General features: G+C 45.9%; 1 protein-coding gene across 1 annotated transcript in view; it reads left to right on the top strand.

Annotated features, from left to right (window-relative positions):
• The window catches only part of unc5da (unc-5 netrin receptor Da), a gene marked incomplete at both ends in the record, with an annotated part of 163,537 nt that overhangs the window by 80,512 nt on the left and 58,887 nt on the right, over positions 1–24,138 (top strand). Inside the window, one exon of the mRNA XM_080529400.1 lies at positions 11,938–12,144. Coding sequence (XP_080385526.1) covers positions 11,938–12,144 — 207 coding nt within the window. The remainder of the gene's footprint in view (positions 1–11,937; positions 12,145–24,138) is intronic.

Here is a 24,138-nt window from a genome sequence, read left to right as displayed (position 1 = left end):
CAAAACATGCAGTTAAATGTTCACAGCGATGGTCCTTTTTAGCCGCTAGCTATTAGCAGCTGTTTTGCGTGTGTTTTGATTCAGAGCAATGCTCTCCGGTATTGGGTTTGATGTGTACCAACATTCAAATAAGCAGAATCTTCTTCAACTATTAGGACACATCATATGAAAGCTTACAATCTGCACTTATGAAAAATAACCATGCCCTACTTGAGGACTTTCTAACCAGACCCTGTCACATATTATGATTGTGTTGTTGTTTTTGTTTTTTCGTGACTTTTGTTTATGCAATGATGCTGTGGTATGATGGTCATAAAGATGCTGACCTCACACTCTGCTTCCTTTCACGGCGTCTTCCTTCCTAATGGCCTCTGTTGCCTTGTGCTTACTCAGTAAGGCTTTGGTTGCGGGAGTGGTGATAATTGTACCACGTTACCTATTGGTTGAGATAATGGCAACACTGTGGGGAGTAAGACGCTGACTTGTACGCTTCATGTGCATCATAGTGCATCATGTCTCCTTTAGCCTTTAGGGTCAAAGAGAAAGTGTATGGATAGGAGCTGATTCTGCAGAATGGATCAGGCTGATATGCAGCAGGGCTGGCTGTGCCTTTATCACTGCCTGTATATTAGGAAGGGCATTTTTCACATGAAGGATGAGACTTTAAACATGTTCAAGGACTTCATGATGCCTTAAAGCTCAACTTAAGCCACAGAAGCCCCTTAATCATCCTCTGTAAGCCTGACATTCGGGCTGGGGGAATAGAAGGTACAGGTTTCAGCCCTGGTCTATTGCCAGGAGGATATCTCAGGTCTATCATATATTGGGGGATCATCTAACTCCCTCTGCTTGAAGCATGTCTCACCTAAACTTCAATTAAGTCTTATTATGGAATTAATGCCATCGCATTAGTCATTCTGAAAGGGCTTTATATCTCTACATGGACGTTTTGTGGGTTACATTGGGTCTGGTCACTGTTGTATGGTGCCCTAATGAAATGAACTATAAGCCTGATAAGATACAGTATATACAGAGAAAGGAAAAGTTCCAGGAGTGAGGTTTCCTCCATAAAGTCTACCTTGCATGATGACAGATGAGTAATGATATTAATAAATTTGCCAGAACGATCCGCTTTCATTCTTTCGCAGGATATTAAACTTTTTTTATTGAGTCCCATCCTGCAGCATTTTTTCCTGCCAGACATTTAATGAAATGACAAAAGGACAAGTTTTAAGATATATTTGATCCGTTCAATGTCCTAAACCTGTCTTATCTTCTACAGCAAGAGAAAGTAATGTATTCATAAATTCATTTAATAATAGAACCCCCCGCCCCCGTTCAGTTCTGTGTGATATGAGAGGGTTGTTTTCTATGGTTTTACTTATTAATTTAGCCCCGACGCTGAGTGCACTTGCATTGGAGAGTGAACTGTCAGGTTGCCAGTGAGATGGCTCAGATTGTATACTCCACACAATGCTTTTAATTATCTCCTTAATGACAGATAAGAAGGAAAGGATCAAAGGCTATTGAGGAAGAGTAAGGGTGTAATTATACTCTTTTGTGTCCCATCACCGTCAGTCCTGCTGGGATTTATACCCTGACATCACCAGAACAATAGCCCAAAATTAACGTTGATAGATTAGGTAATAACGGTAGGAGATGTGAAGCACGTAGAAACACTCTGCATATCTCTGTCTGTTATTGCTGAAGAGTGACTTCATTGGTTACATGATGAAGCCAGCTATGAAGGCCTCTCCTGTTTGGTTCTTAAGTCTATAGAAACAGGTTTGAATGGATCATTAATGTAATGAACCCCACAGTAAACAGTCTGTCAATGGAATGACACCCTGCCTGTAATGGGAGATGAGGAGATGGAGTGGAAGCTTACCCCAGAGATGGTTCATTAGCGAGTTGGCATGGCAACTATGTTTCCTCCAAGGGTTATTGGTGTTGTCTTATCGTCATGTCAGCTGTAGAGAGAGGCAGTCCCTATAGGTGTCACATAGCCCAGCTGTCGCCCAGGTGCGTCTTAGTAAGGAAGGTGTCTAGTAGAAGAACAATAATGGCATACATATCAAGGGAGTCACTGTACAGCCTATGTTGTCAGTATGTAATTGATCATGTGCTGCAAAACAAACGGTTCCTCGGGAATATTAACACTAATCATGTCACTTTCTGATATCACATACAGAGTTGGCAAATAACAGGTGACACCTATACCACAGGGCCTTCAGTACGTATTCACACCTCTCGACATGTCGCTGTGTTACCACCTGACTTTAAAATAGATTCAATCGATTTTTTTTCTCCCACTGGTCTACACAAAATACCCAACTGATATTATAAAAAGGATGTTTTAGAAATGTTTTCAAATGAATTCGAAATGAAAGGCTGAAAAGTATTCACCCCCTTTGCTATGACACTCAAACAAAAAACTAAATTTGCTGTAATGCCAAAATGTCGTCAACAAGTCACTCAGTGAGTTGAATTGAGTCCATCTTAATGCAAAGATAACAGTCCCTGTGATTTTGGAATTAATATCTTTGTTTTTATATGGTCTCTGATTTGCATAGGAATACACACTGTGTGGATCAGGTTGTCATTACGAACTGAGCAAATGGGGAGGAACACAACTGCTCAGGAATGCGACCCTGAGGCCTAGGGAGACATAAACAAATCTACAAGTTGAATGGCAGAAGAAAAAAAAAGCACAGTCGACAAAAAAGCCAAAAGCACAGTCGGTGGCAAAAAACACAGTCGATGGGACAACATCATCTCAGTCACTCTACAAAATCGGCCAAAAATACATGTATTTTCCCCTTAATGGAAAAAAAACCTAGCTCACATATCTAATTGTGTTTCCAACAATGAATTCAAGTGATATAGCAAAGAAAGTTTAGTTCATGAGATTCTTAGTTCCCCTATTTCTGCAGCTGAGAGAAAAAACTCTTCCAGCTCCCTGACGAATTCCTTGACACATTGAATGTGAAATATGCAAATTAATGTGGTTTGAGGGATTTATTTTGGTGCATTTTATTTTATTTTTACGAAATGTTAATGTGAGTGTATGTAGGGGGGGGGGGGGCTTTAGGAGAGGTGGCAGAAGAGGGCCTGGAGACAGCAGGCTTTCTGTCAGGTTGACATCCAGGTAACCCACTTTTGCTTCAGCGTGTTTACTCTTTGATTACGGGAGGAGCTGAGAGAAGCACTATCTCACTCCTGCTGAGGCCAGGCTGGCAAGCTGTCAACGCTGTGGCTCCACAACCCCTACCAGGATACACACACCACCTGTGAAACGGCTGGCATGACACGCACACACACACACACACACGCGCACGCACGCACGCACGCACACACACATACACATATACACACACACACACACACATACCGTACACATACACACACTCACACACACACATACACATGCACATACACACATACACACATACACATATACACACACACAAAGACGTATACACAGGCAGTCTTTGAAGTGTTGGGATACACAACCCTTCTATTTATTGTATGAGGTGAGATGTCCTATCATATACCTCAGAGGGTGCATACACTCCACACACACACACACACACACACACACATACAGACGTGCGCACAGACAGTCTGTGAAGTTTTGAGACACACAACCCTTCTTCATTTCGGTGAGATTTTGGAATAGCTACTACTTCAGGAGCTTCTCCGGAGGGATTCCCAGTCGACACCCTCAGTGAATATTACATCGTCTGTGTCAGGATTCTCATCAGAGCGTTACTCTGTCGAGATTCAGGATCGATTCAGAGAAAATCAGGGCAAATACTCAGCCCTGCAGTACGAGGGCATGCAGTGTTTCAGTGTTTTTAGTGTTTCAGTGTTTTCAGAGGGAACGTGCCTCAGAAGCGTGTGTGTTTCTGTGTTACCTCTCCTATGTGACGGTCCAGGGTGACGTGTGTTTCTAGGATCCCACCCTAAGTGCCTGAACCTGACTGGCGTCGTCCTATGCGCTCGTAGCCGTTTGTCTCAAATGGAGAGGACGATCTGCTTCTGCTTTTTTGTCCTTCTGGGTGATTGCGATGCATGATTCATAGAACTGCCATGGCCTTCACTGCTCCAACAGCCCGACCCCTCCCTCCACACACACACACACACACACGCACACACACACACACACACACACACACATACGCACGAACACACATATCGCACACACATATTGCACACACATATTGTACACACATATTGTACACACATATTGTACACACATATATCTTACATACTGTATTCAGTATTCACTCTATTTCAGTCACTGACTGTCAATTGACCCATATACACATTTTTGCCTTTTTGCCTTTTGGTTTCCAATGAAGCGACCAGAGTTTAGACTGAACCTTCACTTCCATTGCTGCTCGGATAGAGAACATCTGACAAACATAGAAGAAAAAAGCTCTCTCCGTCCTATTCCCCATCTCTCGCTTGCTCTGCCTTAGAGTGCTTCACTTTGGACACGCACGCGCACACGCACACACACGCACGCACACAGTGTGTGTATCTGTGTGTATGTGTGCCTTCGCCTTTGCGTGCGTGCGCGTGTTTCTGTGCAAATCCTTAGATAACAGACGAGAGAGGGGGGACATCAATATTTGAACAAAGGGAGCAGGCATGTGTTGGGCCATGCTGTTTTAAAGCGTCTTAGAGGGAAATCTGTAGCGTGGTTTGTGCCCCCAGAGAAATCACAAGAGAGCGTGGATTTACTGTGGAGCTCCAGCGACTGTACTACTGTGTGTTTCTGCAGTGTGACTGATGTCACAACGGAGTTCTCTGCTCCTCCTCGGGGATGAGGGGAAGGGATGGGGAGGGAGGAAGTTGGTAACAGGATAGTGAACAGGATAGTGTGATTCGGTCGAGGCCAGGGGACCGTACAGTCTGCGGTGGCGTTGGCCTATGAGGGTTTGTGTGTTGGTGTGGTCTGGACAGAAACAATGCCACTGTTAGGGATTTGGTCCTGTGTGAGCCACGTGACATCTTTCCAACAAAAAAGAGCTGCGTCGTTGACACACTGTAATGTTATCAATATGAAATTCTGGCTATGCAGATTACATCTAGAGCCACAACATCCTTGGCACACAGTTTTTGGCACACGCACACACACACACACACACGCTGTACTGTATAGTAACACAGTGTGTTCTGTGAGTCCTACAGTATAACCTGTCTCGGCCACTACATCATCTGTGTTGAGAGTGGCTGAAAATTGTTGGTGAAAATTGTATTGTGTGGAATATGAGCCAAAAACCAGTGCTTCTGCGACACTAGGAACGCAATCAGCACTTCATGTGTTGCTTCCGTTTCTCACTCCATTTTTCCCGCCGTGCTGGAAAATCACCCAGCATGAGAGTGATCAGGAAATCTCATCTCCTCCTCCCACCTCCCATGTGGAATTCACTGCCCTGCCTGTCAATCACTGCTCTGGGATTGCCTTCCTGTGACACTGCAGCATATGCTGTGTGTGTGTGTGTGTGTGTGTGTGTGTGTGTGTGTGTGTGTGTGTGTGCGTGCGTGCGTGTGCGTGTCTGTGTGTGTGTGTGTGTGTGCGAGCGTGCGTGCGTGCATAGGTGCGGGTGTGTGTGTGTGTGTCTGCGTGCGTGTCTGTGAGTGTGTCTGTGCGTGTGTGTTTGTAAAGGTACACACCCCACTCAATCCTGCCGACCTCTCCTCCTCCTGCGTTGATGGGAACAGATGCTCTCCGAATGTGCCTCGCCGTTTCCGACACCCACGCCTGCCTGCTGCTCCAGCTCCCTCTCCCCCCGGCCCATCTCCTCTCCTCACCCCTGACCTGCAGGGTACACTGTCCAGATGTCTGATTGGTTCACCACTAACTTTTTACTCAATAACACTTCCTTTAAAAGGCCCTCTAATAAATGGAATTTAAGTTGAATGGAGTTAACTGCTTACAGGTTGTTGTTGATGCACTGCGGGTATTTATGGCGACACAGGGGTCTGTGAGGGAGCTGTTTATGCCGAGATAAAGGATATAATATTGGACCGGAAATCTAAATCTGCACAATGTATTTACTGTCAGTGCAGATGAGACACACGGGGGAAGTTAATCTTGCTTTCTGTAACTTATTTCTCCACCCTGTACTCAAATGTCAACAACGTCGTGTGTTCGTAATTAACACATGATTATGCAGCTGCCTCTTAATTAGCAAACAAAGAATTAATTAGAAGATTTGTTTGTTAATTTATGATTAAGCAGCTGCTTCCGGCTTATTAATACTGTATGTGGTGCAAAGCGGAATGTTATGCTATCTAATGAGGAAGGTGAACGTTTCGCTGGTTCACCAGGTTTCTCTCAGCTCTCGTTGTTTCAGGGCCAGTGACTGGTTGGTGGAGATTGTGAAAGTTAGTGGACAGTTATACAACCCCCGGCTTTTGTGAGGAGAATCAAAGGGTAGCTTATTGCCTCACCTGAAACAATGAACCTGAAAATGAGAAATAGTATGTTTATTTGATTGGTTGGTTTCAAGTGAGCAACCATTTGATGCCATGTGAGGGCAATGGCCTGTTTTATGATGGTCATATACACACACCGGACACTTTATTAGGAACACCTGGACACCTTCTCGTTCATTCAGGTGGTGTAATGGTGTGGGGAATGTTTTCTTGGCACACTTTGAGCCCGTTAATACTAATCAGTCGTCGCTTGAATGCCACAGCCTATAATATAGGCTCATATTATGAGTATTGTTGCTGTCCATGTGTGACCGTCCCTTCATGGCCACAATGTATCCATCTTCTAATGGCTACTTCCAGCATGATAATGCACCATGTCACAAAGCAAAAGTCGTCTCAAACTGGTTTCATGAACATCAGTCAATGAGTTCAGTGTTCTTCAGTGGCCTTCCCAGTCACCGGATCTGAATCCAATAGAACACCTATTGGTAAAAATGGGATATCGACAGCTTGAAAGTGCACCTGAAAAGTCTGCAGGAATTGCGTGATGCAATCATGTCATCATGGACCAGAATCTCAAAGGAATTTTTTCAACATCATGTGGAATCAATGCCATGAATAATTGAGGCTGTTTTGAGAGCAAAGGGAGGTCCTACCCAGTATTAGTAGAGTGTTTCTAATAAAGTGTTCAGTTTCTCTCTTTCTCTCTCTCACTCTCTCTCTATCTCTCTCTCTCTCTCTCTCCCTCCCTCTCTCTCTCTCTCCTTCGCACACTGTCTCTCTTGCTCTGATGGTGTAATCGGTGTAAACGGAGATCAGAGAGGTGCCACTGTGTTACCTGCAGCTGGCACCTGTTATCCTGTATGTGTGGAGAGCTGCGTTCTCCCCGTCTCCGTGAACAGCCTGCCCGTGGCTGAGGCATTCCCAAATTAATTAAGACAGTTTAGGCTCCCCTCGGTTCACCCCTCCCTCCCTCCCTCCCTCCCTCCCCGCCTCCCTCCCTTACTCTTTCCCTCTTATTTCAGATTTACATTGAAAGCCCTGAATCTGTCGCTTGACTTTCAGTGGTTTCCCCAATGCTCTGCTTTTTGCAGCATGTTGGCAGCATGTTTTCTGTGCTTAAGTGAGATGAGCAATACTTTTCTGACCACAGCAGCAATCTTTGCAAACTAATCCAAGATAAGTTAACCTCAGTCATAACAACCAACTCTCTTCAAATAAAAACATGTTTTTTGGTACAAATGTTGTCAAGACATGATTGTTAAGTCAAGATGACAACAGTTTTTTGTGTGTGTGTGTGTGTGTGTGTGTGTGTGTGTGCGTGCGTGCATGCGTGCATGCGTGTGTGCGTCCGTGCGCCTGCGTGTGTGCGTGCGTACATGTGTGTGATAGAGCCATCGCTCACCCCCATGGCAGTGACATCTTGTTTCCCTCTCACGCTGGGCGAGATGTATCTGCGGCCCCCGTGTGTTATTGCCGGGGCGGCCCATCGGTCGTAGATCACCGTGGAAACGCTGCGTGGCGACGGTCTCCCCCCCTGACAACGGCGGAGGGGATTGAGTGGAGGTGTCAGCCCCCTCAGCCCTTCGGTGGTCCTGCGACACGGTGCAGAGGAACAGATGACAGATGTGGCCCGGGCCAGCCCATGTAAATGAGCCTTATTAATGGCTGTCAGTGTGGAGGGAGGGAGGGAGGGAGGGAGGGAGGGAGGGAGGGAGGGCGGGCAGGGGAGGGCAGGGGAGGGAGGGTGATGGAGAAACGACATGACACAAGACGTCAGGAACTAAACCGCCTCACCCTCTCTCTGTACGCTGCCTTAGGACAAGGCTTCAGACACAGATGTGCTTTATTCTTTAGGCTATGATGTTCCGGGTATACCGCGGTAACAGCTGCTCAGTATCATCACCTTGTTTTTCTCTCATAAATGTATTCGATTTTGAAGAAAAAAAACAAGTAGTACCAAGCAGCGTATATTCCCTAATGGTCCCTAAGTATAATACAGTGTCCTTGGATCTAAGAAACCAGCGTCATGTCCAGGGGGGTGTACTTGTACATCAAGCCGCCTCACACTACGGAAACAGGAGATAGGCTCCTACCATCGGCAACTTACTTTACTTTGGATCTTAGAAAAGCACTATATACATTTTTATTATTATGTATTATTGATGTTATTATTATTTTAAGTTGTTGCAAATATCAGGTGAATAGCAGCTGTAAAAGGATGGTTAGTTAAAGCACAATACTGTGATATGTGGTTCTACTCTGCCTGGGTACATGAGCATTGAGGTCTATTAACAGTCATTGACGTCATAACTGGTTCAGCATTTATATTTCGTGTGTGTGTGTGTGTGTGCGTGCGTGTGTGCGAGCATGCGTGCGTGCGTGTGTGCATGTCTGTGCATGCGTGTCTGTGCATGTGTGTGTGCGCGTACGTGCGTGTCTATGCGTGCGTGTGTGTGCGTTCGTGCGCTTGTGTGTGTGCATGTGTAACTGTCAGTGTGTGTGATGTGCACGTGCGTGTGCGTTCGTGCGCGTGTGTGTGTGCACGTGTAACTGTCAGTGTGTGTGGTGAGTGGGTGTGTCTGTATGTGTGTGTGCGTGTGTGTGTGTGTGTAGCCGTCAGTGTGTGTGGGTGTGTGCACGTGTAACTGTCAGTGTGTGTGGTGTGTGGGGGTGTGTGTGTATGTGTGTGTGCGTGTGTGTGTGTGTGTGTGTAGCCGTCAGTGTGTGAGGCTCGTGTCTATCGTATTGTCTCTATCCAAACAAAAAAAAACCTGCCTGTCACCTCTCCATGCACAAACAAATTGGAGCGCTCCAGACAAGGAGAACTAGCCGGGGGCTAGTCATTTCTAAATTAAAAGCATGCCTCTTTGTTCAGCTCCAGTTCCACGAATGAAAGCTTTGGCGCAGGGAGGGATAGAGGGAGAGAGCGGTGAGTGAGAGCTGTGATTTCCGCAGCCAGACCGTCACACAGAGAGAGTCATTTATCTGTTCCCTTCAATCAGGAGGCATCCTGCTGCAGGAGGGGCAGGCAGGATTAGGTCCCAGGCTGGAAAGAGTTGGTGATAATCCTGGAGATGGACCTTGTAAACACACACCCCCGCTCCCCATAGAGGACTGTACACACACACACACACACGCACACACGCACACACGCACACACGCACACACACACACACGCACACAGGCACACACGCACACACGCACACACACGCACACACGCACACAGACACACGCACACACACACACATACACATAAACACACAGGGGGTTTTCACCCCTCTAAACCCCTCGCACAACACTGGACAAGTTCCAAGAGAGTGTTGGGAGATTAGTCAGAGTGTAATTACACCAGCTAGGCCTTCAGACGAGCCAAGCGAGGCATGTTGACGCGAGCACTTCCCAGGGCCTGGGACTGAATCACAGAGGGGAAATAGTTGGCTGTGTTTTTCCCAAAACATCGCTAAAACAAACTGGATTTGGAGTGCTGTGCTTTTGCGACGAGATCAGAGAGGTGTCAGTATAGTGACGGTTGTTTTCGTTATCTTTAGGGGAGGTTTAGCTGTGTCTTTTATGTGTGTTTTCAATGGGAAGGTACCGTAAGCGTATCAGGCCGGCCTCAATAGCTTTCCCTTGACTGTCCTGACATTGTTATAGGCTAGTGGTTTTGTGATGGATTATGGATTTGGATGATGTGCTAGATGTTTTTTGTCGTGTTGTTGAGATCTTTGGGTTTTTTTCCGATGTGGGTGTGTGTTTCAGACTGGGTCGGTGGGTACGCATGTGCTAACTAAAAATAAAGACAATTAAAATGATTGTTCACTCAAAAATAGATATTTTAATGAACTTTGCAGATTTATTTCTGGCATCACTTGCATGTAATGTAATGTAAAGAGTAGTAGAGAGTGCAAACTGCTGAGTAAAATGAGGTAGGCTAGGCACTAGGCAACCAAAAGAATACAAAAACAAAAATAAATACTTGTACAGAGTACAAAAGTTTTGCTTTGCTTCACTCATCTCTGGCATCAAACATACATATTAAATGTATTGAATAGTGCTGCAAAATAAAATGAGGTAGGCACTAAGGCAACTAAAAAAGAGCAATTATCCACAAAAAGAAATGTTTGTAGAGAAAAGGTTTGGTCTCAATCAAATAACATAACAAAGAAAAGTGCAGGAGACTGAGCAAAGAAATTGTTTCTCTCCTGTGTGGACTATTCATTCATAGCGAGGAAAGTCAGCATTTCCACATGTTCTGGAGAGAGGCTTGCTCTCTTTTGAGAGCAGATGTTCCCTGCTGCAGAGAAGATCCTCTCGGATGGGGTGGAGGTTGCAGGGATGCACAGAAAAGATTTTGCCAGCTTTGATAGTGTGGGGAAACGCCCCTAATCAACCCTGAACATGCTGGTTAAGGATATGAGACCCTTGTTAACCAGCATGTTCAGGATTGATCCGGTCAGGACGGTGGCTTGCTGGGGTGTGCACGTTGGCATCTTGACAAGATAACTATCCATAGAACGCGCCTTCTTAGCACTGTAACGTTAAGACAACATTTTTAGCTATTTGATAAGTATCGCTTTGATGACAACGTTACAGCACATAACGTAAAATAATGTAAGAAGGCTTTTAACGTAACGATATCGTTAGCCAATAACAAGCTAACTAGCTTACCGAGACGAGCCATCGTCTTCCTCGTCATCTGCCACAAACGTGCTTCCTTTTTAGATGCTCGCGCATCATAGACGTGCTGCCATGATAAGCGAGTTCAGCTTTGCAAATTGTACATTTTACATTGTTTTTTTCAACGTTGTGGTTGAAATGCTCCCACACTTTAGAGGTACGAGGACGGGAAGACATTTCTCTGTTTGTTTTTCCGGGGACGTCACGTGTGCCCCGGATGACCGACACTGCGCATGTACATCAAAGACACTGGGAGACGCTAGCCAGTGGCAGCTTCAGGGAAGAAAAACGCTTATTTCAGCTCCCAAAAAACATGCGACGACGTCGATTACCAAATATGTCGGCGACGATTTTGGTAATCGACGTCGTCGCGACTAGTCGACTAATCGTGGCAGCCCTAGTATGTGCAATGTCATACTGCTTGGAACTTAATTGTTGATACTGTACATTGAGGAAGGCTGTACTGTGTGCGTGTGTGTTGTGTGTGAAGTATGTTTGGCTTTTGGGAGCTGTTCTCCTGTATTCTCCTGGTTTTGAGTACTTAAAATGTTTTTATTCTAGCATGACGACTGCCAACAGCCCCTGGCCTGAGCATAGATGACTTTTCCCTGCTACGACGGGTGGATAGATGATTCACTTACTTACTTTGTACTGTATTTGTTGTAAGTCGCTTTGGAATAAGGCGTCTGCTAAATGCCCAAAATGTCAAATGGAAATGTCAATTAGCCGCTAACTGACTCGTAGATGTGTACCCTCTGCAGTCCTGTCTAGTCTAACAGGCGTGGTGGTCTCTGCGTGTGTGTACAGGCTCCAGGAGTGAAGCCCTCCAACATGGCCAGTCTGGGACCCTCCCCCACTTCCTGCAAGAGCCGGACGACGCCTACATCGTCAAGAGCAACCCCATCAAGCTCCGGTGCCGCGCCCGCCCCGCCCTGCAGATCTTCTTCAAGTGCAACGGGGAGTGGGTCCACCAGAGCCAGCACCTGTCCCAGGAACACACCGACCAGGGGACAGGTACACACACACACACACACACACACACACACATTTACCAGGGGACAGGTACCACACACACACACACACACACACACACACACACCTGTCCCAGGAACACGCCGACCAGGGGACAGGTACCACACACACACACACACACACATACTATACACACCGACCAGGGGACAGGTACCACACACACACACATACACACATACTATACACACCAACCAGGGGACAGGTACCACACACACACACGCACACACACACACACACACACACTGACCAGGGGACAGGTACCACACACACACACACACACACACACACACACACACACACACACACACACACCTGTCCCAGGAACACACCAACCAGGGGACAGGTACCACACACACACACTGTACGCTCAGACATGGTCATACACACACACACACACACACACACTGTACGCTCAGACATGGTCATACACACACACACACACACACACACACACTGTACACTCAGACATGGTCATACACACACACGCACTGAGGTACTGGACACTCAGACATGGTCATACACACACACACACACACACACACACACTGTACACTCAGACATGGTCATACACACACACACACACATACACACACACACACACACACACACACTGTACACTCAGACATGGTCATACACACACACTATACACTCAGACACGGTCATACACACACACACACACACACACACACACACTGTACACTCAGACATGGTCATACACACACACACACATACACATACACACACACACACACTGAGGCACTGTACACTCAGACATGGTCATACACACACACACACATACACATACACACACACACACACACACACACTGAGGCACTGTACACTCAGACATGGTCATACACACACACACACACACACACACACACACGCACACACACACCCACGCACACACGCACGCATGCCCGAACACACACACACAGACACACCCACGCACACATGCACGCACGCATGAACACACACACACACACACACACACACACACTCACACACATAGGCTAGCACACATTTCTGCTGATGCACACAACGCACACAACCTGAATCTCAACCTAATCTCATTTCTCAATTTTATCACATTGTTCCTAGGTCCTCATTTCATAGTTCCAGTTATAAAATGGTGCTCATAACGTAGGCAGTAAAGAAGAAGAGACAGAGAATGAACCCACGCTAAGGTTGAAAGCCAGTTTATTGACTGTGCCCAAGGCTACGTCGTACCGCTCCAACAGCTGCCTCTTCGCTTTAACGTACATGTCACACTTGATCCAAACTAATGTGACACCAGTTAGACCATGAAAGAGATGCAATTGTGCCAGTTTGAGATTTGAATTTGAACGCTTAGAAGTGGAGAATGGAGCCGGTCGACTTTTACTGATGCAACTCGGTGAAAGTGAACAATGTTTTTATCCACTCCAAAGGAGATTCTGTACTGTACCACATCAAAGAGGGTTCTCTCCTCTCTCTCTCTCTCTCTCTCTCTCTCTCTCTCTCTCTCTCTCTCTCTCTCTCTCTCTCTCTCTCTTTCTCAGCATACTTTTGACTAATGCCTACTTGCTACTGTACATCCCTGATCAGGCTGGAAGACTAAGATCATTTCATGCAAACTAACAAGGCAGTGAGACAACAGATCCCACGTTTATCTAATTGCTTTCTCCCTTGTAGAAATCACTCAATGTGAAGGTCACATATTTATAGAGCATGTCTTGTTTTCTATTTAGCAGTCTGACAGTGTTGATGCCTCATTTTACATTAACACAGGTCGTTATCGCTCTCAGAGTTGCCATTGGCCTCTTGTCATTAAATCTTTACTGCCTGGTGTCTGGATTCACAGCCCTGTGTCCCCATCTGGCTCCTAATCATTAGTCCTGTCTCTGTCCACAGAGAGGGAGGCAGAGCCTTAACAGCCCACCTGTGCCACAGACCCATAAAACAGCAGCCTGAGTAAAGGGGCTGGGACTAAGTCTGATGTAGAGGGCAAGATTCTGGGGCTGGGACTCAGGTAAAGGACTGAGGTAAAGGTAAAGGACTGAGGTAAAGGACTGAGTTACAGGACTGAGGTAAAGGGTTGAGGTAAAGGTAAAGGGCTGAGGTAAAGACGTAAAGAACTGAGGTAAAGGACTGGGGTAAAGGGCTGAGGTAAAGGTAAAGGGCTGAGGTAAAGGTAAAGGACTGAGGTAAAGGTAAAGGGCTGAGGTAAAGGTAAAGGACTGAGGTAAAGGTAAAGGGCTGAGGTAAAGGACTGAGGTAAAGGACTGAGGTAAAGGTAAAGGACTGAGGTAAAGGTAAAGGGCTGAGGTAAAGGGCTGAGGTAAAGGTAAAGGACTGAGGTAAAGGTAAAGGACTGAGGTAAAGGACTGAGGTAAAGGTAAAGGACTGAGGTAAAGGTAAAGGACTGAGGTAAAGGTAAAGGGCTGAGGTAAAGGGCTGAGGTAAAGGACTGAGGTAAAGGTAAAGGACTGAGGTAAAGGTAAAGGGCTGAGGTAAAGGTAAAGGACTGAGGTAAAGGGCTGAGGTAAAGGTAAAGGACTGAGGTAAAGGTAAAGGACTGAGGTAAAGGACTGAGGTAAAGGTAAAGGACTGAGGTAAAGGTAAAGGACTGAGGTAAAGGTAAAGGGCTGAGGTAAAGGACTGAGGTAAAGGACTGAGGTAAAGGTAAAGGACTGAGGTAAAGGTAAAGGACTGAGGTAAAGGTAAAGGACTGAGGTAAAGGTAAAGGACTGAGGTAAAGGACTGAGGTAAAGGTAAAGGGCTGAGGTAAAGGTAAAGGACTGAGGTAAAGGTAAAGGGCTGAGGTAAAGAACTGAGGTAAAGGACTGAGGTAAAGGGCTGAGGTAAAGGACTGAGGTAAAGTTAAAGGACTGAGGTAAAGGTAAAGGGCTGAGGTAAAGGTAAAGGACTGAGGTAAAGGACTGAGGTAAAGGTAAAGGACTGAGGTAAAGGACTGAGGTAAAGGACTGAGGTAAAGGTAAAGGACTGAGGTAAAGGACTGAGGTAAAGGTAAAGGACTGAGGTAAAGGACTGAATGAATGAATGAACGAATGAATGGACTTTATGAATGGACTTTATTGTCATTGCTACAGTACAGGTACCAAACAACGACATTTAGGAGGGGTGGCTCCCCTGGTGTTAGGAAAGAAAAAAAAAAAAACTTTTAGAAAAAGAATAAAATCACAAGAAGGTAAGGAGCTGGTTTACATAAATAAAGGCTATGTACACAATCCACTGTACTATACTGCACAGATAGTCAACTAGGGTTGTCATATTGCACAAAAGTATTTTTTCACGTTATTTAAAGTGTCACAGTTTGCAGGCTTGAAATGTACATGTTTGTGCCTCAGCACTAGCTGCCATACAATCCGTCCAGACTGTCCTGGGCCCAGAACTTAGGCCTTTGCTGTGTTCAGGGCCTTGACGGCCCTGTGGTAGAAGCAGTTCTTCAGTCTGTTTGTCTTAGCGGCCGGGGTCCTGTACCTCCTTTTCGAGGGCAGCCTGATAAAATGTACGTGCCCAGGGTGGGTCGGGTCCCTGGAGATCTTGGAGGCCTTCCTGAGACAGCGTGTGTTGTACAGCTCTTCCAGAGAGGGGAGGGGGGCGCCGGTGATCTTCTGTGCTGTTCTCACGACTCTCTGTAGCGCGTTTCTCTCCGCTGTTGTGCAGCTGTAGAACCAGTTGCAGATGCCGTAGGTGAGGATGCTCTCCACTGCGCCGCGGTAGAAGGCCACCAGTATCTCCTGCTTGTTGTGTTCTTTCCTGAGGCATCTCAGGGTGTATAGCCGCTGTTGTGCCCTCTTGATGGTGCCTTTTGTGTTGTCCTTCCAGGCCAGGTCATCCCGCATGTGATGTCCCAGGAATCGGAGGGTTGAGACTCTCTCCACGCTCTCTCCGTCGATGAGCAGGGGCTGGATCTCAGACTTTTTCCTCCTGAAGTCTACGATGAATTCCTGGGTCTTTGACTTGTTTAGCAGCAGGTTGTTAACCTTGCACAGCTTGCTCAGTTGCTCTACCTCATCTGAGGTAAAGGGTTGGGGTAAAGGGCTGAGGTAAAGGACTGAGGTAAAGGTAAAGGACTGAGGTAAAGGTAAAGGACTGAGGTAAAGGACTGAGGTAAAGGACTGAGGTAAAGGGCTGAGGTAAAGGTAAAGGACTGAGGTAAAGGACTGAGGTAAAGGTAAAGGGATGAGGTAAAGGTAAAGGGCTGAGGTAAAGGACTGAGGTAAAGGTAAAGGACTGAGGTAAAGGACTGAGGTAAAGGTAAAGGACTGAGGTAAAGGGCTGAGGTAAAGGTAAAGGACTGAGGTAAAGGTAAAGGACTGAGGTAAAGGACTGAGGTAAAGGTAACGGACTGAGGTAAAGGACTGAGGTAAAGGTAAAGGACTGAGGTAAAGGGCTGAGGTAAAGAGGTAAAGGACTGAGGTAAAGGTAAAGGACTGAGGTAAAGGTAAAGGGCTGAGGTAAAGGTAAAGGACTGAGGTAAAGGACTGAGGTAAAGGTAAAGGGCTGAGGTAAAGGTAAAGGACTGAGGTAAAGGACTGAGGTAAAGGTAAAGGTAAAGGACTGAGGTAAAGGGCTGAGGTAAAGGTAAAGGTAAAGGGCTGAGGTAAAGGTAAAGGACTGAGGTAAAGGTAAAGGTAAAGGACTGAGGTAAAGGTCAAGGTAAAGGACTGAGGTAAAGGGCTGAGGTAAAGGTAAAGGTAAAGGGCTGAGGTAAAGGTAAAGGACTGAGGTAAAGGTAAAGGGCTGAGGTAAAGGTAAAGGGCTGAGGTAAAGGTAAAGGGCTGAGGTAAAGGGCTGAGGTAAAGGTAAAGGGCTGAGGTAAAGGACTGAGGTAAAGGACTGAGGTAAAGGGCTGAGGTAAAGGTAAAGGACTGAGGTAAAGGGCTGAGGTAAAGGGCTGAGGTAAAGGGCTGAGGTAAAGAGGTAAAGGGATGAGGTAAAGGGATGAGGTAAAGGGCTGAGGTAAAGAGGTAAAGGGATGAGGTAAAGGTAAAGGGCTGAGGTAAAGGTAAAGGGCTGAGGTAAAGGGCTGAGGTAAAGGGCTGAGGTAAAGGTAAAGGGATGAGGTAAAGGTAAAGGGCTGAGGTAAAGGTAAAGGGCTGAGGTAAAGGGCTGAGGTAAAGGGCTGAGGTAAAGGGCTGAGGTAAAGGGATGAGGTAAAGGTAAAGGGCTGAGGTAAAGAGGTAAAGGGATGAGGTAAAGGGCTGAGGTAAAGAGGTAAAGGACTGAGGTAAAGGGCTGAGGTAAAGGTAAAGGACTGAGGTAAAGGGCTGAGGTAAAGGGCTGAGGTAAAGGGCTGAGGTAAAGAGGTAAAGGGATGAGGTAAAGGGATGAGGTAAAGGGCTGAGGTAAAGAGGTAAAGGGATGAGGTAAAGGTAAAGGGCTGAGGTAAAGGTAAAGGACTGAGGTAAAGGTAAAGGGCTGAGGTAAAGGGCTGAGGTAAAGGTAAAGGACTGAGGTAAAGGTAAAGGACTGGGGTAAAGGTAAAGGACTGAGGTAAAGGTAAAGGACTGAGGTAAAGGGCTGAGGTAAAGGTAAAGGACTGAGGTAAAGGTAAAGGACTGAGGTAAAGGTAAAGGACTGAGGTAAAGGACTGAGGTAAAGGACTGAGGTAAAGGTAAAGGGCTGAGGTAAAGGTAAAGGGCTGAGGTAAAGGACTGAGGTAAAGTAGGTAGTGGTGATAGGGGTAGTGGTGGTCTAGTGGATAGTGAGTTGGACTTGTGATCGGAAGGTTGTGAGTTCAAATCCCGCCTGAAGCCACACCACTACTAGTGTGCCCTTGGGTAAGGCACTTAGCCCTCAGTTACTCCAGGGGGAATGTCCCTGTAATTCGTAATTGTAAGTCGCTTTGGATAAAAGCGTCTGCTAAATGGCAAAATTAAATTAGGTAAAGGTAAAGGGCTGAGGTAAAGGTAAAGGACTGAGGTAAAGGTAAAGGGCTGAGGTAAAGGTAAAGGACTGAGGTAAAGGTAAAGGGCTGAGGTAAAGGTAAAGGACTGAGGTAAAGGACTGAGGTAAAGGACTGAGGTAAAGGGCTGAGGTAAAGGACTGAGGTAAAGGGCTGAGGTAAAGGTAAAGGGCTGAGGTAAAGGTAAAGGGCTGAGGTAAAGGTAAAGGGCTGAGGTAAAGGTAAAGGGCTGAGGTAAAGGACTGAGGTAAAGAGGTAAAGGGCTGAGGTAAAGGTAAAGGACTGAGGTAAAGGTAAAGGGCTGAGGTAAAGGTAAAGGGCTGAGGTAAAGGACTGAGGTAAAGGGCTGAGGTAAAGGGCTGAGGTAAAGGTAAAGGACTGAGGTAAAGGTAAAGGGCTGAGGTAAAGGGCTGAGGTAAAGGTAAAGGACTGAGGTAAAGGTAAAGGGCTGAGGTAAAGGTAAAGGACTGAGGTAAAGGGCTGAGGTAAAGGTAAAGGACTGAGGTAAAGGTAAAGGGCTGAGGTAAAGGTAAAGGGCTGAGGTAAAGGGCTGAGGTAAAGGTAAAGGACTGAGGTAAAGGTAAAGGGCTGAGGTAAAGGTAAAGGACTGAGGTAAAGGTAAAGGACTGAGGTAAAGGTAAAGGGCTGAGGTAAAGGTAAAGGGCTGAGGTAAAGGACTGAGGTAAAGAGGTAAAGGGCTGAGGTAAAGGTAAAGGACTGAGGTAAAGGACTGAGGTAAAGGTAAAGGACTGAGGTAAAGGACTGAGGTAAAGGTAAAGGGCTGAGGTAAAGGTAAAGGGCTGAGGTAAAGGACTGAGGTAAAGGGCTGAGGTAAAGGGCTGAGGTAAAGGTAAAGGACTGAGGTAAAGGTAAAGGGCTGAGGTAAAGGGCTGAGGTAAAGGTAAAGGACTGAGGTAAAGGTAAAGGGCTGAGGTAAAGGTAAAGGACTGAGGTAAAGGGCTGAGGTAAAGGTAAAGGACTGAGGTAAAGGTAAAGGGCTGAGGTAAAGGGCTGAGGTAAAGGTAAAGGACTGAGGTAAAGGTAAAGGGCTGAGGTAAAGGTAAAGGGCTGAGGTAAAGGGCTGAGGTAAAGGTAAAGGACTGAGGTAAAGGTAAAGGGCTGAGGTAAAGGGCTGAGGTAAAGGGCTGAGGTAAAGGTAAAGGACTGAGGTAAAGGTAAAGGGCTGAGGTAAAGGTAAAGGACTGAGGTAAAGGGCTGAGGTAAAGAGGTAAAGGACTGAGGTAAAGGTAAAGGGCTGAGATAAAGGTAAAGGGCTGAGGTAAAGGTAAAGGGCTGAGGTAAAGGTAAAGGACTGAGGTAAAGGTAAAGGGCTGAGGTAAAGGTAAAGGACTGAGGTAAAGGTAAAGGGCTGAGGTAAAGGTAAAGGACTGAGGTAAAGGTAAAGGGCTGAGGTAAAGGTAAAGGACTGAGGTAAAGGTAAAGGGCTGAGGTAAAGGTAAAGGACTGAGGTAAAGGTAAAGGACTGAGGTAAAGGGCTGAGGTAAAGGTAAAGGACTGAGGTAAAGGTAAAGGGCTGAGGTAAAGGGCTGAGGTAAAGGTAAAGGACTGAGGTAAAGGTAAAGGGCTGAGGTAAAGGTAAAGGGCTGAGGTAAAGGGCTGAGGTAAAGGTAAAGGACTGAGGTAAAGGTAAAGGGCTGAGGTAAAGGGCTGAGGTAAAGGGCTGAGGTAAAGGTAAAGGACTGAGGTAAAGGTAAAGGGCTGAGGTAAAGGTAAAGGACTGAGGTAAAGGGCTGAGGTAAAGAGGTAAAGGACTGAGGTAAAGGTAAAGGGCTGAGATAAAGGTAAAGGGCTGAGGTAAAGGTAAAGGGCTGAGGTAAAGGTAAAGGACTGAGGTAAAGGTAAAGGGCTGAGGTAAAGGTAAAGGACTGAGGTAAAGGTAAAGGGCTGAGGTAAAGGTAAAGGACTGAGGTAAAGGTAAAGGGCTGAGGTAAAGGTAAAGGACTGAGGTAAAGGTAAAGGGCTGAGGTAAAGGTAAAGGACTGAGGTAAAGGTAAAGGACTGAGGTAAAGGTAAAGGACTGAGGTAAAGGTAAAGGACTGAGGTAAAGGTAAAGGACTGAGGTAAAGGTAAAGGACTGAGGTAAAGGTAAAGGGCTGAGGTAAAGGTAAAGGACTGAGGTAAAGGTAAAGGGCTGAGGTAAAGGTAAAGGACTGAGGTAAAGGTAAAGGGCTGAGGTAAAGGTAAAGGGCTGAGGTAAAGGGCTGAGGTAAAGGTAAAGGACTGAGGTAAAGGTAAAGGGCTGAGGTAAAGGTAAAGGGCTGAGGTAAAGGGCTGAGGTAAAGGTAAAGGACTGAGGTAAAGGTAAAGGGCTGAGGTAAAGGGCTGAGGTAAAGGGCTGAGGTAAAGGTAAAGGACTGAGGTAAAGGTAAAGGGCTGAGGTAAAGGTAAAGGACTGAGGTAAAGGGCTGAGGTAAAGAGGTAAAGGACTGAGGTAAAGGTAAAGGGCTGAGATAAAGGTAAAGGGCTGAGGTAAAGGTAAAGGGCTGAGGTAAAGGTAAAGGACTGAGGTAAAGGTAAAGGGCTGAGGTAAAGGTAAAGGACTGAGGTAAAGGTAAAGGGCTGAGGTAAAGGTAAAGGACTGAGGTAAAGGTAAAGGGCTGAGGTAAAGGTAAAGGACTGAGGTAAAGGTAAAGGGCTGAGGTAAAGGTAAAGGACTGAGGTAAAGGTAAAGGACTGAGGTAAAGGTAAAGGACTGAGGTAAAGGTAAAGGACTGAGGTAAAGGTAAAGGACTGAGGTAAAGGTAAAGGACTGAGGTAAAGGTAAAGGGCTGAGGTAAAGGTAAAGGACTGAGGTAAAGGTAAAGGGCTGAGGTAAAGGTAAAGGACTGAGGTAAAGGTAAAGGGCTGAGGTAAAGGTAAAGGGCTGAGGTAAAGGACTGAGGTAAAGGTAAAGGACTGAGGTAAAGGGCTGAGGTAAAGGTAAAGGACTGAGGTAAAGGTAAAGGACTGAGGTAAAGGACTGAGGTAAAGGTAAAGGACTGAGGTAAAGGTAAAGGGCTGAGGTAAAGGTAAAGGACTGAGGTAAAGGACTGAGGTAAAGGTAAAGGGCTGAGGTAAAGGTAAAGGACTGAGGTAAAGGTAAAGGACTGAGGTAAAGGACTGAGGTAAAGGTAAAGGACTGAGGTAAAGGTAAAGGACTGAGGTAAAGGACTGAGGTAAAGGTAAAGGACTGAGGTAAAGGTAAAGGACTGAGGTAAAGGTAAAGGGCTGAGGTAAAGGACTGAGGTAAAGGTAAAGGACTGAGGTAAAGGTAAAGGACTGAGGTAAAGGGCTGAGGTAAAGGGCTGAGGTAAAGGTAAAGGGCTGAGGTAAAGGGCTGAGGTAAAGGGCTGAGGTAAAGGTAAAGGGCTGAGGTAAAGGGCTGAGGTAAAGGTAAAGGACTGAGGTAAAGGTAAAGGGCTGAGGTAAAGGTAAAGGGCTGAGGTAAAGGTAAAGGACTGAGGTAAAGGTAAAGGGCTGAGGTAAAGGTAAAGGGCTGAGGTAAAGGTAAAGGTAAAGGGCTGAGGTAAAGGTAAAGGACTGAGGTAAAGGTAAAGGACTGAGGTAAAGGGCAGAGGTAAAGGTAAAGGGCTGAGGTAAAGGTAAAGGGCTGAGGTAAAGGACTGAGGTAAAGGGCTGAGGTAAAGGTAAAGGACTGAGGTAAAGGACTGAGGTAAAGGACTGAGGTAAAGGTAAAGGACTGAGGTAAAGGACTGAGGTAAAGGACTGAGGTAAAGGTAAAGGACTGAGGTAAAGGACTGAGGTAAAGGACTGAGGTAAAGGTAAAGGACTGAGGTAAAGGTAAAGGACTGAGGTAAAGGTAAAGGGCTGAGGTAAAGGACTGAGGTAAAGGACTGAGGTAAAGGTAAAGGACTGAGGTAAAGGACTGAGGTAAAGGACTGAGGTAAAGGTAAAGGACTGAGGTAAAGGGCTGAGGTAAAGGACTGAGGTAAAGGTAAAGGACTGAGGTAAAGGTAAAGGACTGAGGTAAAGGTAAAGGACTGAGGTAAAGGTAAAGGGCTGAGGTAAAGGTAAAGGGCTGAGGTAAAGGACTGAGGTAAAGTAGGTAGTGGTGATAGGGGTAGTGGTGGTCTAGTGGATAGTGAGTTGGACTTGTGATCGGAAGGTTGTGAGTTCAAATCCCGCCTGAAGCCACACCACTACTAGTGTGCCCTTGGGTAAGGCACTTAGCCCTCAGTTACTCCAGGGGGAATAACCCTGTAATTCGTAATTGTAAGTCGCTTTGGATAAAAGCGTCTGCTAAATGGCAAAATTAAATTAGGTAAAGGTAAAGGGCTGAGGTAAAGGTAAAGGGCTGAGGTAAAGGTAAAGGACTGAGGTAAAGGTAAAGGGCTGAGGTAAAGGTAAAGGACTGAGGTAAAGGTAAAGGGCTGAGGTAAAGGTAAAGGACTGAGGTAAAGGTAAAGGACTGAGGTAAAGGTAAAGGACTGAGGTAAAGGACTGAGGTAAAGGTAAAGGGCTGAGGTAAAGGACTGAGGTAAAGGTAAAGGACTGAGGTAAAGGTAAAGGGCTGAGGTAAAGGTAAAGGGCTGAGGTAAAGGTAAAGGGCTGAGGTAAAGGACTGAGGTAAAGGTAAAGGACTGAGGTAAAGGTAAAGGGCTGAGGTAAAGGTAAAGGGCTGAAGTAAAGGTAAAGGACTGAGGTAAAGGACTGAGGTAAAGGTAAAGGACTGAGGTAAAGGTAAAGGTAAAGGGCTGAGGTAAAGGTAAAGGACTGAGGTAAAGGTAAAGGGCTGAGGTAAAGGTAAAGGGCTGAGGTAAAGGTAAAGGACTGAGGTAAAGGTAAAGGACTGAGGTAAAGGTAAAGGACTGAGGTAAAGGTAAAGGGCTGAGGTAAAGGGCTGAGGTAAAGGGCTGAGGTAAAGGGCTGAGGTAAAGGTAAAGGGCTGAGGTAAAGGTAAAGGGCTGAGGTAAAGGTAAAGGACTGAGGTAAAGGGCTGAGGTAAAGGTAAAGGACTGAGGTAAAGGGCTGAGGTAAAGGTAAAGGGCTGAGGTAAAGGTAAAGGGCTGAGGTAAAGGTAAAGGTAAAGGGCTGAGGTAAAGGTAAAGGACTGAGGTAAAGGTAAAGGGCTGAGGTAAAGGTAAAGGGCTGAGGTAAAGGTAAAGGACTGAGGTAAAGGTAAAGGGCTGAGGTAAAGGACTGAGGTAAAGGGCTGAGGTAAAGGTAAAGGACTGAGGTAAAGGACTGAGGTAAAGGACTGAGGTAAAGGTAAAGGGCTGAGGTAAAGGACTGAGGTAAAGGGCTGAGGTAAAGGTAAAGGACTGAGGTAAAGGACTGAGGTAAAGGTAAAGGACTGAGGTAAAGGACTGAGGTAAAGGTAAAGGACTGAGGTAAAGGACTGAGGTAAAGGTAAAGGACTGAGGTAAAGGTAAAGGACTGAGGTAAAGGACTGAGGTAAAGGGCTGAGGTAAAGGACTGAGGTAAAGGACTGAGGCAAGTTTCAAGTTTCATTGTTACGTCACATTGCACAAGTGTAAGAGAGTAAAATGATTAAGCTTTGGTTCCTGACATTGCAGAACAAAGGCAATAAGGTAAAAGATAAATAAAGTGACAATAGTACAAGACATAAGTGAGACAACTGAACAAGCGACAATTTGTGGAGACAAAAATGTGTACTGCTAATTGTACTGCTAATTGTATCCTGTCGTATTTGTCTTATTGCGTATTTGTCTTATTGCGGATACAATTAGCAGTACAAATAGTAAAGAAAATGAAATTAGAAATGAAAGAAAATGAAGTAGAAATGAGTATTGCACTCGGTGGCAGTGGGTGTGAGAGGTAGTATTGAGTAAGGTGACTGCGTGCTTAAGGTTAGGTAGTCTGTATACATGGGATGTGCTTAGGGATAATAGTCATTTGTCTTCAGTAGGGGTGGGGGGTGGGCAGGAGTAGGGTTGATAGGCATGTTTGAGACATCATTGATTGAGGTATTGGTCCACCATCTTAGCATGGAGGGGAGGAAAGATGTAGCTGGAGAAAACCATAGCTTGACTGTCTGACTGTATCATTGCTTTATTGTTTGGCAACAAATGGATGCTGGC

Source organism: Nansenia antarctica, assembly GCF_963989245.1.
Source record: "Nansenia antarctica genome assembly, chromosome: 4".
Taxonomy (NCBI): domain Eukaryota; kingdom Metazoa; phylum Chordata; class Actinopteri; order Argentiniformes; family Microstomatidae; genus Nansenia; species Nansenia antarctica.
The sequence above is the reverse complement of the archived record's forward strand: the minus strand, read 5'-3'. Positions and strand labels throughout refer to the sequence as shown.